Raw genomic sequence first — 16,923 nt, 5'->3', positions numbered from 1 at the left:
TTTGTAATATCGCATTTGTTTAATACATTTTGAGAAGTGAGTATTATATACAAAAGATTTTTATATAAAGAAACTGACATGACCATGTAAAGTCGTTATAATCATTTAGAATGATTGCTTATACGACTTTTAATGTTTGAAAATTGAAATATATACAACAAATTTTCATGTAAATCGCTTGACAGAGCCATGTAAAGCGAATCAATGTTTCATGTGAAACAATTTCCAAATTCATGTAAAGCATTTTACACCTTCATTTAAAGTGTTTTACTCTATTGTGAATTATTTTCTTTTAGGTCAAAAGTTGTTATAATCCTTTAGAATGCTTGCATATACGACTTTTATGTTTGAAAATGTAATTTATATAGAAAATTTTCATGTAAATCGCTTCACATGGCCATGTAAAGCAATTCACTACTTCATGTAAAGCTATTTCCATATTCATGTAAAGCGTTTCACACCTTCATGTAAAACACTTCACTTTATTGTGAATAATTTACTTTTAGGTCAAAAGTTTGATACAAGAGGAAAGAATATTAGGGCTAATACACTATGGTGGTAGTGGTAGTGGTAGTTATTGATAGACTAGTATAAATATAATATTGGTTGTTAAGAATAGGAAAGAAATGATTTTACATGAAAGTTCTTGTTAGCATTTCTCTCCCTCATCCCTATTGTATTCACCCTAGCAGTTAGGGTTTTATCTCATTCCTTCATCATTTCTTCACTACTCATCTCAGTATAATTCTTCTATCCTTTTATGTTCAAGATTTATACCTAATTCTACTAGGAGGTATAACACTGGTATTAGAGCTCGAGTCTAGCAAATTAACGAGGTCTGTCATGAGTTATTAGCTAGTTGATCGGAAGTGGAAAAAGGAAGTCCATTGTCCATCTAGAAACGAGCTAAATAAGGTCAGACTGCTCTAATTTTCATTTCTGAAATATCTTATACTTGATTGAAAGGCGAGAGAGAAGCAGGATGATGTGCATACTACAGAATTTGTATTCCAATTATTGAAAACATTAGAATTGACCAATAATGATATGAATAAAAAAATATTGTAAGAATCGATCGGTGAATTTGAAGAGAAGGCAAAAATTGAATAATAACAGTGAACAAGACGAAACAAGAAATGAAGTGGTGCGGTGGAAGATCGTCGAATTTGCATGAGGAAATGATGAATCGACCTGGTTCATCTGAGAGACAACCATCAACACAATTGTGAGTGAATGTCTGAAACTTACCTGGTTATCTGGTCACATCATTTCTTTGTATCCATAAATATTAGAATCTGGCTACAATCCATGATATCCTCTAGTAACCTCATCAATATGTTGTACTACTGATTCTTAGACATAATTTCAACGTGCGGAAGAATAGAACGATTAACTTTTAGATCTTCTGAACCGATAATCACCTGGTTCATCTGAGAGACAACCGAAACCGGATTTCATTAGTTGTTTAATTTCAGAAATTAATTTCCAAGGTTAGGGTAGGAATAATATAAAAAAAAGTAGCTATTAGTGAGAAGAGAGAAAGTATTTGTCTCTCTTAATTAAGTTGGAGTGCACAGTTGGGAACCAGAGGTCAGGTTTGGGAACTAGAGGACATGTTTGACTGTTTTACTGATTGCACAGTTGTGAACAGAGATCAGATTGAACTGTTACTAAATTGTTGAAATATTGGATTATATTGTTTTGGGATTATTGGTGTGGCTAGTTGCTGGTTGAGATTACAAAGTGATCATCAAGTTTTCTTGAAAGTGGAAATGGCTGAACTCGAAACGGAAAACGAACTAAAAGAGATGTGTTTGAAATTTCAGGAAAGTGATAAAAGATTAGATCGAAATGATCAACGACTCAACCGAATGGAAGAAATGTTGATCTCAATGAAAAAATTGATTATGCAATTAGAGAAAAATATTAACGGTGAAACTCTTAAGCAATCGATGGATGTTTTAGAGAAAGAACAGAACTATGTCTACGGATTGAAGATCTCAAGTCCGGTTCCTCAAGTGGCCCAACAAACAAATTTTTATGAAGAAAAAGTGGATACTCAAGTGGAATACGAAACAAAATACGACGATTTTGGGTTTGGAGAAAAGATATGCGGTACTGTAAAATTGTCGATTATTTCTTTGCAAGTCCCAAAATTAGTCTTAAGAAACGAGATGCCACTAAAGGTTATTAACGAGTAAGAAGTTTAATTGACATACATTGATACATATGATTGTGATCAAGTTGAACGAGGCATAACTCAATTTTCTTTCACAATTGATGCATTTGAGAGTCTCGAAGAATGAATCTTGATCAACGACCCTCTGTTTCAATCATTTCATGATTTAGGATAAAAGGTTGGATACTTTTGTGATTTGAAGAACCACCAGATGATAAAAGTTATATTCGAAGAACTTTTGGTCATAAGTCGTTGATGAGATGCAAATACTTCTTATGGTTTGAGAAACCACCAAATAGTCTAAGGATGCAATTACGACTATTGATATGGTTCGAAGAGGCACCCGATGCTTTAAAGTTTCAACATCACCTTCGATTATTATTGTTCGCGGACGAACGAAGTGAAGGAGAGGGTAATGATACAATATGAAAGAATATTAGGGCTATTACACTATGGTGGGAGTGACAGTTATTGATAGACTAGTATAAATATAATATTGGTTGTTAAGAATAGAAAGGAAATGATTTTACATGAAAGTTCTTGTTAGAATCTCTCTCCCTCATCCCTATTGTATTCACCCTAGCAGTTAGGGTTTTATCTCCTTCCTTCATCAATTCCTTACTACTCATCTCAATATACTTCTTCTATCCTTTTATGTTCAAGATTTATACCTAACTCTACTAGAAGGTAAAACAAAGTTGTTATAATAATTTAGAATGTTTGCTTATACAACTTTTAATGTTTTGAAAATTAAAATATATACATCAAATTGAACTACAAATGAACTGTTTATACAATAAAAAAATACAACAAATATTCATGTAAATCTCTTGAAAGGGTCATGTAAAGAGATTCACCACTTCATGTAAAGCAATTGTCACCTTCATGTAAAGTGTTTCACTCTATTGTGAATGATTTGATTTTAGGTAAAAAATTGTTATAATCATTTAGAATTCTTGCTCATACGACTTTAAATTTTTGAAAATTGAAATATATATAGCAAATTGAACTTATAGTTGAACTGCTTTTACAATTGAAATATACAACAAATTTGTATAATACATTTGAGAAGTGAGTATTATATACAACAAATTTTCATGTAAAGCGATTGACAGAAAATTTATACAGCTGCATGCATCTCTCTTGCATCATTTTCTTTAACTTGTTTATGTCTGAGTTGAGAATAGAGACAAGGTAATTTATTCTGAGCACCTTCAGTTTTGTAATGACATTTTTAAGTGTGATGCCAAAGCTCCATTTCTTGTTGTCTCCTATACATGTCTCCATACGCCTTATGCACTTCACTCCACAATCATTAACGTTTGTGTTATCCTGCCATGACATTATCAAGACCTCTATTTTGAATTTTGAGACCTTATCATCAACCGATAAGTCTATGCGCATCAAGAATGTACGAAACTTATCCTATTGTTTAGAATGATAAAAAATAAATGATGTCAAGTATATTGTTCCATATCTTAATGATATTAGAGAAGATTATAGTATTACCATTTCTAGTACCAATGTATATTTATTCTCAAATGGTACTTCAGGTGTTGTGTTATCAATTATTTGTATAACTTTTTTAACCATGTTGTAGAATACTATGTAGTAATGATTTCTGTAATATACATGTAAGAAAATCTAAAGAAAACAAAAATACCTTCATGTCAATCTCTTTACATGTAACAATGAAGAGAGCTTTACATGCTGTTATGAATCGCTTTACATGAATGTCTGAAACGATTTACATAGTCCTATCAAGCGATTTACATTATTATTTGTCACACAATTCTCAATTTCAATGAGATATTTACTTATAAGGTCATCAATGTCGATGTTCTATTTGAAAAGTTTGAACTACTTTATTTCTTCTATGAGCATTGATTAGAATTCACCCGAAGTGCCAATTAATGTTGATATGTTTACAATCAAAAGTGTATTATACACTAATATAAAATGTATAAACAATATAGTGTTAGTATAGATTTACATAAGACAAAGTGGTGAAGTAAATCTTATGCTTTTGGGGCCTTGTCTGTTGTCTACAATTCACGGTCAATAAATGTGCTCAAGCATCAATGATACTATTGTCTAGCCATTTATCGTTCTCCAGGCCGAGGAAGTCCTCACGCGTCAAGTTCATGAATGCATTCGGTATGACTTGGTGGATGTTTCTTCATTTGTTTCAGTGTATATGCTTTGGTGAGGAGGAATATTGATGTGTTTAGGGTCTTCAACTCCTCGATGAATATTTTTGTTCTTAAATCTATTTAGAAAGGAACTTCTAATGAATGCTAATATTTTATGAGCTCGGTAATAGGGAGAATACCTGCTTAAAAATATGAAGTGCATTGATGTTGAGACTCTACGATATATGTCTTCTAGCTTTTGTGCACCTTAATCGATAGTTGAGTAGCCTTTGAAATTGTTTTGAATGTATGGACAAAAGCTGACGACAATTCCCTATCAGGCATCATAGTCTCTTTCTGACGCAGGTTCTTCTAAGGAATGTCCTTCTTAGGCAGGTCTTTCTAAGGTAGGTCCTTCTCAAGTAGGTCCTTGTCAAGAAATACATTGGAAGGTTGATCCTCCTCTTGTAAAATTGGTATGCGTGAAATGGTTCTACTCTGTCCAAACCCTATGTTTGGACTCATATGCAACCCTCTCATACATCTTATTGTCGTCGTAACATCCCAAAATTAGGAAAAGCCTAGGAATGTTTTGGTGTACCTTGTACTTAATGACTCGGTCCAAGTAGCACAACTGATCCATTTACATATATAAATATTTTATCGATAAAATTATATCTAATAAACTACAGTAGTGTACTTAAATATGAATTGATCATTTACCAGAAGAAATGTCAATGGTCCATAGAAATGTGACATTTTATTGTCATGTCACTTTAGAGCACTATCCATAAGTCCATTTAAGGTGAACTTGCACCAGTTGAAATCTTTTATTTTTGAAACATCATAAACCATCCGATGTAGCTTTGAACCTCATCCAATGGATGAAGACTCACCACATCACCTACTTTAATGAAAGTAGAACGCTTACGCATCATACATGATTTACTAACACCTGAAGAAACATTATTAGCCCATATGAGAATGGGACGTTGGTCACTAACAAAACGTCCAACATTGCGCCTAGACGCGCACGTCTACGACCTTGGATCATCTTTTTCCTCGCATAACTAGATAAATATTGGCCGAAACTTTTGATTTTCAAAAGAGAACTCTGTCGATACTCCATCAAACATTTTAATTCAAAGGTTGAAATGCTTCACATATGATCATAGGCCTAATTATGGCCTAAACAAATGAAGATGATCAAATTAGACAAACTAATTAATGGTATTTTGTCTCGAGTTTGATCCACTCACTACCTCAATCGACCTTGGAAGCCTATAAATAAGACCTCCCACCAAAAAGAAACCATGAATTAGAATCCCAAGTCATCAATCAAGCTTTAACTCAAATATGTCCATTTAAAAATTTAAAACTTTCAAGCTTTCTCTAATCTTTTGTATAAAGATGCAAAGCTGAATTATAGTTGTTCTAAAAGCTTCATAAGGAGTATAAGAGTGTTCTCCAATTCATTGTAAGCTTCGATTTACAATGTAATTCAATTTATGAATTCAAATAGAAATTCTTATATTTTAATCCAACTAATCTTCAATATCGTACAATTACTTAATTTCTTAATTTGAATTTGATCATAAGAACATTTCAAAGCTTTCTATCGAATCAAATCCGAACGAATAAAGTTAAATCAAAAGTACCCAAATTAAATTTTAAACAATTTCAAAATCAAATTTATGTTTTTAAGCTCTAGCTCAAGAATAGTGACTCAATAAGCTTCCTAACACACTAAACGATGTTAAGATTATTTTTAGATTGATTGTAATCAACTTAAGGTATAATTACCTAAAAATATAATTTTCAAGAAATTGAAAATTTTTGTTCTTAACTTAGTTCAAATAGAAAGCCATTAGTAAGCTCCAAAATTCCGAATAGAACTTGAAAACCCAAATCCCATTTTATAGTCAAGAAATGTTGAAGCTCTGTTTGACCTCTCCTCGATTGAATGATACATCGGGATGATATCAAAAATATTCTACATATGGAGATGAAGCTTCCATTGCCCTTAGATCAACGAACAAAGGCTCTTGACAAAATCCCAAAACCTGCACAAACACTTTTATCGAAGGTGGAAGAACGACCAAAATTTTTGATCCTAACTTAGTTTTCGACCGAGAAAATCAACTAGGTTTAACCTCTAATATGGAAAACCAGCCAGACATGCCTTCCAACTAAGGAATTCTGTGAGCGATCAATAATTCCTTTTCACGTTGACCAGGCGCCAAGCGAATTGACTAAGGGCCGAATCAAGCCTAAACCTGAATATATGACCCATTTAGGGACCCGATACTCCGGTAAAGGGCCTATTTTTATGGGGTTTCTTGATTGTAATTGTATTTTTAACAATTAAAAGCCTTAAACCATTTTTTAAAAATCCAAAAAATTATAAAAGTATATTAATATATTTTTAGAATAATTTGTAAAAAAATATTTTAATGAAGACTCGTTTGAATTTATTTTTAAATTCTAACATTATAAACTAATATTTTTCACGTATTTTTCTCAATTATTCCTGACACCAATCGTAAATACTTACATTTAAATATTACTTTAAAATTTTAAATGCAGACAAACAAATACATGTTTGAAATTTGAAAAATATTTCTTTAAACAAAACGTAAAAAAACCAAATTTTCAAAGTAATTATCAAAACATTTAAAAAGTATAGACCGTTTTTTAACGGACACATGATAATAACGCGAAAGACCTTTTATGAGTGTAACCAAACATTGAACTCAAAAGAATCTCTAAGACATTACGTTCATACATGTATACAAATATTTTATTGGTTTTAATTTAAAATTAATTGTGACTCTATTAGTTTCTTTTAATTTAAAGAATAAATTTTTTTAATCAAATTTAAATTGATTAACTATTTAAAATTCAAAATACATGTTTGTATAAAGATTTTTTGATAAAATATTTTCTCTCCATACAAATCGAGGCAATGTGTCGATGATCCGAAAAAAGGATTAACATGCATCACAATTATCAAAGATGTAAAATTTATTATCAATTTAATTAAACTAAAATACATATTTTATTAAAATAATACATCATATAAATATTAAATAAAATATATTACATAAATATTAAAATAAAATATGTTAAACATGCTACAACGTATTAAAATAAACCTATCTCTTAATTAATAAACTTTACAATATAATTTGACTTTTATTATAATATATTTTATTTTATTTGTATTTTATTTTAATGTTTATATAATATATAGTATTTAAATATATAATATTTAAGTTTGATTTTATTTTATTATAATATTTTAGAAAAGATAAATTTAAATAATTTTACAAAAATAATAAAAATGTGAATATTTTAGAAGGGTGAACCAAATAATAGATATTTACTAGATACTTACAAATTCAACAATGCAATCTTTTTGAATGAGTAAGTTAATTTGTATTTCAACTTTCTTGACACAAGATAATTATGTAAATCATCTTCATAGAGCTTTTGATCGATTTTTATTTCATTGTTTTTTAGAACGTGGGTTCGCTTCTCCTTTGGAGTGCGATTAATTCCCGTGGGTTAAGCACATAAATCTTAAACACATTTAACAAATTAACTAGGCAAGCGGAACTTGGGTTAGAGGCTACCTTAGTGTTCGAAGCTAAAGGATTTCAAAGATTTTGATGCTTATATCTCAGCAATACTGAAGGGTTTTGGACAGCTCAAAATAGGCTACCTTAGCATTCAGAGCTAAATGATTTCAAGGAAATTTTGAGACTTCCACCTTAACGATGCTAAAGGATTTTTGACAGCTCAAAAGAGAAGGATACTTTAGCATTCGAAGCTAAAAAAATTCAAAGATTTTGAGGCTTCCACCTTAGAAAAGTTGAAGGGTTTCAGACAGCTCAAAAGAGAATGATACCATAGCTTTTGGAGAAAAATAATTTCAAAGAAATTTTGATTATACTCATTATCTAAAACAAATCAAGAGTTCAAGTACCACACGGGTACACTAACATCCTTAACCCATGGGTTAGAGGCTACCGCCTAAAAAGGTTTTGACGTATTTATTGGAAAAATGCCCCTAGTGTAGACTAGGGGTCCGTCAAAGGACCATAGGGATGTGTCATTAATGCAATGACTAAAATACCAAATATATTATATTCTTTAAAACTATATACATGACATTAGAGTTTTCTTTTATTCAAAATATATTGTTCTAGAGAAAAGTCTACAACAATAGGGATGGATGCCTAAATGACTTTCCTGTTGGAATACTCTTAGCGTGGACTTGAGCCTTGGTTTACAATCTGTTGGGGAATATTTGTAGCAACGTGTGATATTCATTGTACATGAATTTTCCCAAAAATTCCCCTAGTATGCTTGAGAATTCAATGAACACATCGTTAAAGAGAATATCCATAGTGTAAAGATTAGAGGATATGAAAATTGTAACAATCCTAGAAGAATTAGGAGTCTTGTTGAATTCAGGACATTCCTAGTATGATAAAAAAAAATTGAACATGAGAATGCGACTTTTTGATAAATGATTTTTGACAACTGGATTCAAGAGATCTTATGTCTTTTTCTTTGGAATATTCTCAGTATGATTAAAATTTTGCACATGAGTGCAATCTATTGGAGAAAAAGTTCTTGACAATCTGATTTAAGAGACATTGTGTCTTCCAGTTCGGGATATTCCTAATATGATCCGAAATTGAGAATGTGGCTTGCTAGAGAAAGGGATCCTTTGGTGATTAGACCAAAGGATGCAAAATATTTCTCATAAGAATGCCCATAGTGTGAACTAGGGGTCTTTGCAATTACAGATCACAATCTTCTATGGAAAGTGTTCACAATTATGTTTGAAAATAGAATTAAAAAGTGGCACAAAAGGGATGTCTAACTTTTTTGGGTTTCACTTTTCCACTTTTAGACAAACTATTTCTTGAGCGTATCAAGATTGTAAAGGGTAGAGAGATCATCACCATCCATGGAGGTGAGACGTGCAGCTCCCCTAGAGAAAACTTTCTTGATGATCTAGGGTCCTTCCCATTGCGGTTAGAACTTTTCTCTTGGATCCTAAAGCTCTCAGGTTTTACAAAAGACTAAGTCTCTGACTATCAGATGTCAAGGTTTAACTTTCTTGTTGAAAGCTTCGTCATGCGTCGTTGATAGGCTTGTGTCTTGCACAAGGCATCAAGTATTTTGTCCTCGATGAGGGCGAGTTGATCGTACCTAGATATAAGTAAGTCTTCTTAAATGATATGACTTTCTAAGAGTACTCTAAGAGTAAGTATATTGAGCTCAATAGGTTGAACAACCTCCACACCATAGACCAACGAATAAGGAGTTTCTCTTCTAGACGTCTGAGTGGTCGTTCAGTAGCCCCACAAAGCATAAGGATAGAGATCACATTATTGTTCATAACTTTGACCACTCCATTAGTCCAAGGTCTATATGGTGAAGACTTGTGATACTTAATTTTGAATTCTTCCAAGAGATCAAGTACTTTTCCTTGGAAGTGTCATTCATTATCGAATAGCATCGAATGGGGAATCCCATGTCGACTAATGATATTGCTCCAAATACATTTTTACACATGGGAAGATTTGAGGATCATTAAGGACGATATCTCAACCAATTTGGTGAAATATTCCATGGTGACTAGAATGAACTCATGGACGTTGGAGGCGTGGAGCTAAATCTTTCTAATGATATCGATCCCCCACGTGGAGAAAGGTCATGAGGAAGTCATATTATAGATAAGGGAAGTAGAAGTATGCTATAAATTAACATAAATATGGTATTGATAACACTTCTTGACATAAGAAATGCAATCTTGTTCCAGATTCTGCCAGTGTTATCCGAAACGGAGGATCTTCTTCGATAGTGCCATGACGTTCATGTGGGGACCACAATTCCCATCATGTACTTCTTTAATGATTCTTGTATACTTTGACTGATCTATAAGATAATTTTTGTCCGTTGAAATATCCATGACAAAGAATGTTCGCCACCACTACGTAGTTGGTGGTGAATTAGCGAATAGCACGTCGTTCTTTCTTCTAGAAGTGTAGAGGTTATTCTCCATTCTCAATGAAGATTTGTATTAGCTCGTACCAAGGATTAACGGTAACATCGTCGTTGGCGATAGTTTGTTTCTCATAGATGCGATTGTGCCTCTTCTTGATCTTGAGAGGCTTGATTCTAATTGCTTCAAGAATCTGTGACATTTCTGAGAGTGTATGAAAATAACACTCTCATGTTGGATTTAGAATTTAAATATATATGTAGAACATATTATTAGATTAAAGTCATGGGCTTAATGATTATGAAATAAATAATTGTAGATACCCGTTTAGTATTTGTTTATTTGGTGACATGACAAAACAAGTATTAATAATATGATGGGCCTTCTTATATTGTGGGCTTTAACAATATATGGGCTTCAACTAGGGTTAGGTTCCTGAGACAAGTATTATTTAAGAAATTGGAGAGGGAGATTCAAAGGGGAACTCTCACGCCTTCTCTCTCTCAACTCTCCTCCGTTTTCTTGTCATTTGATTTCCCCCGTCAATATTAGAGGAGAACGAATAATACTTAGTCTTGGAAGACCTAGTCGTTCATTTCAAGAACAGGTCAATCCGGATCTACAATGGGATCATCTTCAGGTACGCTTCCGCTGTGTTATAATTATAGTCTATATTAATGATTAAGATAATGATAAACATTCTATCAGTTGGTATCAGAGCTATCCTATTTATGAATCGATAATTTTTATAATGATCCTATTTGAATCTGGATTGGTTCATTTTTTTTTAATTAATAATAAATAAAATATATTATTTTATTTTTATTATCATTATTAGTAAACTACAAGATAAATAAGGAAATAATATTCTCTATTAAGAAAATAAAATAAATAAGGAATTGATAATATAATATTTTTTATTATTATTAAATAAATAAGGAATTGATAATATAATATTTTTTTATTATCATTAAATAAATAAGGAATTGATAATATAATAATTTTTTTTATCATTAAATAAATAAGAAATTGATAATATAATATTTATTTTTTTATCATCATTAATAAAGAATTTATATTATATTAAATAATATTAACGGCTAAGAAATGAATTATTAGAATCTGTTTATTAAATTAGATAATAATATTAATAATCTAATATTTATTCCATTTAAATAAAATAATTTCATCTTCAGATGTCACCAAAGTGACCTTTATTTTGTAATTGTTTTATTTAAATTCTTAAGGATGGATGTATATTTTTTTTATTTCATGCGTTTACTGATTAACCCAAAGGTTGATCAATACCTGGCAGAAATATACTCGTGGTAGTAAATCTGTGACAGTTATAAAGTTTTCATGTGGATTATACTTTTATCTAAAGATAAATTTATTAGTTTTACAGAATTTATTGTCAAGATTTTATTATTGCAATAAGAGTGTCGCTTACAATTAAAATTATTATCCAAAGATTTGGTTTTAATGCTGTGTTTGGTATCTTACGATGGGGTTAACCATAATTTGTTTATTATTTAAATATTTGTAATAATGTGAGTGTTTATATCTTTTTTGTTAACTTCAGGATCTGGTTCTTTGATATCTATTAACTATCCAGTCCCCATTTTATCGGAGGACAACTTTAAGAACTAGAAAGAATCCATTTTGATTCATTTGGGCTGTATGGATCTGGACTTAGCATTAAGGATAGACCAACCCGCTCCTCTTACGAATGTAAGCACTGCTGATCAAAGGCAGATGTTTTAGAAGTGGGAAATGTCTAATTGTTTAAGCCTAATGATCATAAAGAAAAGCATTCCAGAAATATTTCGGGGTATGATATCTGATGATATCACTAAGGCTGAAGAATTTCTCAATGAGATAGAAAAACGCTTTACTAAAATCGATAAGGCGGAAATGAGTACTTTTCTTAAGTCATTTATTACTATGAGGTATCTCGGGAAGGGGAACATAAGAGAGTACATCCTTAATATGTCTAATGTCGCTTTAAAACTGAGAGTACTCAAGTTAGACCTTTTAGAGGACATGATAGTCATATTGGTCCTGCTCTCACTTCCTACTCAATACGATCAGTTCAAAGTTAGTTATAACTGTTAAAAGGAGAAATGGACTCTTAATGAACTCATTTCTCACTATGTTGAAGAGGAAGAAAGAATGAAGCACAAAAGGACTAAGGAGGTACATATGATTGGAACCTCGAAATATGTCGGTAGCAATAAAATAAAGTTTAAGGCCGTGAAGATTGAGACTGCTAAGGCTCCAGTCCCAGCTCCTCAGGCTCGTCCTATGGAGAAATCTTGCTTCTTTTGCAAGAAGACTGGACATGAAAAGAAGGATTGTGCCAGCTATCACAATTGGTGTGTGAAGAAAGGTACTATTCTTACTTTCGTTTGTTCTGAAGTTAATCTAGCTTCAGTGCCTTGAAACACTTGGTGGTTAGACTCTGGTTCAAGTACTAACATCAGTGTTTCAATGCAGGGTTGCCTAAGCCACCAAAGCCCAATTGATGCTGAAAGACACATTTACTTTGGAAATGGGGAATCGGTCGAAGTGGAAGCAATTGGTAATTTTAAATTGTTGCTAAGTACTGGGCATTTTCTTGAATTAAAAGACACTTTTATTATACCGTCATTTAGACGGAATTTGGTTTATGTTTCTTATTTGGACAAATTCAGTTATTATTGTTCGTTTGGAAACAATGAAGTTACATTGTCTTTGAATTCAAATTTGGTTGGTTTTGGTACTTTTATGTTGAATGACAATTTATACATTCTTGACACTTTAACTTCATATCATGAAACCCTAAATGTGCAAACGAGAGGTACTAAGCGAAAATTAAATAATTCAAGTTTATTATGGCACAAACGTTTAGGTCATATTTCGAAAAATCGAGTTGAAAGACTCATTAAGGATGGAATCCTTGATTCCATAGTTTTTTCGGATATTGAGGTTTGAGTTAACTGCATTAAAGGTAAACAGACCAAAGTGAAGAGGACAGGTGCTTATCAAGCTACAGAAGTCTTAGAGTTGATACATATAGACATTTGTGGGCCATTTTCCACACCTTCGTGGAATGGTCAACAATTATTTGTATCATTCACAGATGATTATTCTCGATATGGCTATCTTTACCTCATAAGGGAAAAATCTGAGGTAGTGGACATGTTCAAAGCATTTAAGGTTGAAGTTGAAAATCAACTCAACAAACTCATTAAAATCATCAGATCTGACCGTAGAGGTGAATTTTACGGTAGAAATGCTGGATCGGGTGAACAACGTCCAAGCCCTTTTGCTGACTTCCTTAAAGAGTGTGGAATAGTCCCTCAATACACCATGTCGGGTCCTCCTAGCATGAATGGTGTTGCAGAGAGACGTAATCGCACATTAAAAGATATGGTTCGAAGTATGATATGTCAAACTACTTTGCCAAAATCTTTTTGGGGGGAAGCATTACAAACTACAGTCTACATTCTTAATCGAGTACCGACTAAGGCGACAATCAAAACACCTTATGAACTCTGGACTGGGCGTAAACCCAGCTTACGTCATTTTAGGGTGTGGGGATGTCCAGTTGAGGCAAGGCGTTATATGCCAAATGAACCAAAGCTAGCATCTCGTACATTGAGTAGTCACTTTATTGGTTACTCGGAACGGTCAAAGGGGTATAAGTTTTATGATCCCACATCAAGAAACATTTTTGAGACGGGTAATGCCACGTTCTTTGAGAATGTTGAGTTTGGGGGGAGAAATACAGTTTTAGACTTTTCTTTAGAGGATCAAGAAATCACCAAAGTGATTGACCTGACACCTTAAGAAGGATTAGTCATTCCGACTCCCATACAGTTTCAAGATACAATTGAGGAACCCATTCAAATTGAACGGGAACACCAAGTTGTAGCTGAAGAACAAACTCAAGAAACTCAAGAACATATTGTTCAAGAGACAACGTTATTACGTAGATCTACTAGAGAACGGAGAAATTTCATTCTGAATGATTATGTGACATTTCTTCAAGAAAATGAGGACAATGGTGGCATGACTGAGGATGATCCTATCAACTTTTTTCATGCCATGAAGTGTCCTAATTCGGATAAATGGATCGAAGCAATGCGTGATGAGTATAAATCAATGCAAGACAATAAGGTTTGGGAACTTATCCTATTGCTAGAAGGTGCAAAACCCGTAGGTTGTAAATGGATTTTTAAAACCAAACGGGATGCTAATGGAAATGTGGAGAGGTATAAAGCATGTCTTTTAGCTAAAGTTTATACTCAGAAAAAGGGAATTGACTATAAAGAGACTTTCTCTCCGGTTTCTTCGAAAGACTCTTTTAGGACAATCATGGCTCTAGTGGCATATTTTGATTTGGAGCTTCATCAGATGGATGTAAAGACAACGTTTCTGAATAGTGACATTAATGAAACAATCTATGGTACAACCTGAAAGTTTTGAGGTCGATGACCCGAAACAAATGGTTTGTAAATTTTGAAAATCTATCTATGGACTAAAACAAGCGTCTCGCTAGTGGTATCACAAATTTCATCAAATAATTCTTTCATACGGTTTTGAAATGGATGTAGTTGATGATTGTGTTTATCAAAAGTTTAGTGGAAGTAAATTTATTTTTTTGGTTTTGTATGTGGATGATATTATGCTTGCCACAAACGATATGAGCTTCTTGCACGAAACTAAGAAATTTCTTTCGAATAACTTTGAAATGAAAGATCTTGGTGAAGCATCTTTTTTATTAGGGATCCAAATATACCGTGAAAGATCTCAGTATATTCTGGGGTTATCTCAAAGGAGCTATATCGATAAAGTGCTTGAACGATTTGGCATGCAGAATTGCAAACCAGGAAATACCCCAGTTGCAAAGGAGACAAATTCAGTTTAAATCAATGTCCAAAATCAAGTTTAGACATCCAAGAAATGCAAAAGATTCCATATACTTCTGCAGTTGGAAGTCTTATGTATGCACAAGTATGTACGTGTCCGGATATTGCGTTCATAGTTGGTGTGTTAGGCAGATATCTCAATAATCCTGGAATGGATCATTGGAAAGCAACTAAAAGGGTGATGAGATACCTAAAGAAAACAAAGGATTATATGCTCACATATAGGAGGTCAGACCATTTGGAGATCGTTGGGTATTCTGACTCCGATTTTGCGGGTTGCCCAGACAGTAGGAGGTCTACATCTGGCTGCGTTTATACATTGGTTGGAGGAGCCATTTCTTGGCGTAGTGCCAAACAGACACTTGTTACCAGCTCTACTATGGAGGCTGAATTTGTGGCATATTTTGAAGCATCACATTAGGGAATTTGGTTAAAGAATTTTGTCACAAGGCTGCGCATTATTTCGGGGGTCGAAAGACCTATTAAGATTTTTTGTGACAATAATTCAGCTGTTTTGTATTCCAATAATAATAGGAGCTCGTCGAAGTCAAAGCATATTGACATTAAGTTCCTACGTGTGAAAGAAATGGTACAAAGTGGTCAGATTTGTATCGAGCATTTAGAAACAAAATCTATGTTAGCAGACCCCCTAACTAAAGGTGTAACACCTATGGTATTTTATGGGCATATTGCACGTATGGGTATGTTACAATTTAAGGAAGCTTCATTATAGTGGGAGAGTATGCTACAATTAATTTTTTGTCAATTGCGCGATGTTTTCTAAAGCACTTTTCTGATCAGAAATAAAGTTTATTTTTGACACTTTTGTACATTATATTCAAAGATAACTATCTCATTAAGTTTGGACCAGAGAAAATTGACATATTGAGGTCACATTAATGTGATTTTCTCTCTACATGTTTCATAATTGAACAATGTCGTTTGATTGCAGTAGTATAAGTGATTATTGTTAGTTTAGCCATAAATATGACGAATGCTTCTTTAGTCCTATATTGTTATGATTGATGGACCAGATTGTTATAAGCCCTTTATTTTTTATTGACTGATAAATTGAGCTCTTGAAGAATAATGTGTTCATTCGGATACATATTAATTCCAGTGGGAGATTGTTGGATTTTGGATTTAAATATATATGTAGAACATATTATTAGATTAAAGTCATGGGCTTAATGATTATGAAATGAATAATTGTAGATACTCGTTTAGTATTTGTTTATTTGGTGACGTGACAAAACAAGTATTAATAATATGGTGGGTCTTCTTATATTGTGGGCTTTAACAATATATGGGCTTCAACTAGGGTTAGGTTTCTGAGACAAGTATTATTTAAGAAATTGGAGAGGGAGATTCAAAGGGGAACTCTCACACCTTCTCTCTCTCAACTCTCCTCCGTTTTCTTGTCATTTGATTTCTCCCGTCAATATCAGAGGAGAACGAATAATACTTAGTCTTGGAAGACCTAGTCGTTCCTGTCAAGAACAGATCAATCCGGATCTATAATGGGATCATCTTCAGGTACGCTTCCGTTGCGTTATAATTAGAGTCTATATTCATGATTATGATAATGATAAACATTCTATCATCTCAAGGCTTGGCTAGGAAGCCGAGAAAGATAGGAATGAGCTATTGTGCATATTTTTCTAAATCCTTCTAATT

General features: G+C 32.8%; 1 protein-coding gene across 1 annotated transcript; it reads left to right on the top strand.

The window, feature by feature from the left end:
* Nucleotides 1-15,280: 15,280 nt before the first annotated feature.
* Nucleotides 15,281-15,667, top strand: LOC124941146 (secreted RxLR effector protein 161-like). Its single transcript, XM_047481415.1, has one exon. The coding sequence runs from the start codon at nt 15,281-15,283 to the stop codon at nt 15,665-15,667; it is 387 nt and encodes a 128-aa protein (XP_047337371.1).
* Nucleotides 15,668-16,923: the final 1,256 nt, after the last annotated feature.

Source organism: Impatiens glandulifera, chromosome 1, assembly GCF_907164915.1.
Source record: "Impatiens glandulifera chromosome 1, dImpGla2.1, whole genome shotgun sequence".
Lineage (NCBI taxonomy): Eukaryota > Viridiplantae > Streptophyta > Magnoliopsida > Ericales > Balsaminaceae > Impatiens > Impatiens glandulifera.
Note: the sequence above shows the minus strand (reverse complement) of the source record. Positions and strands in the feature narration are given on the sequence as shown.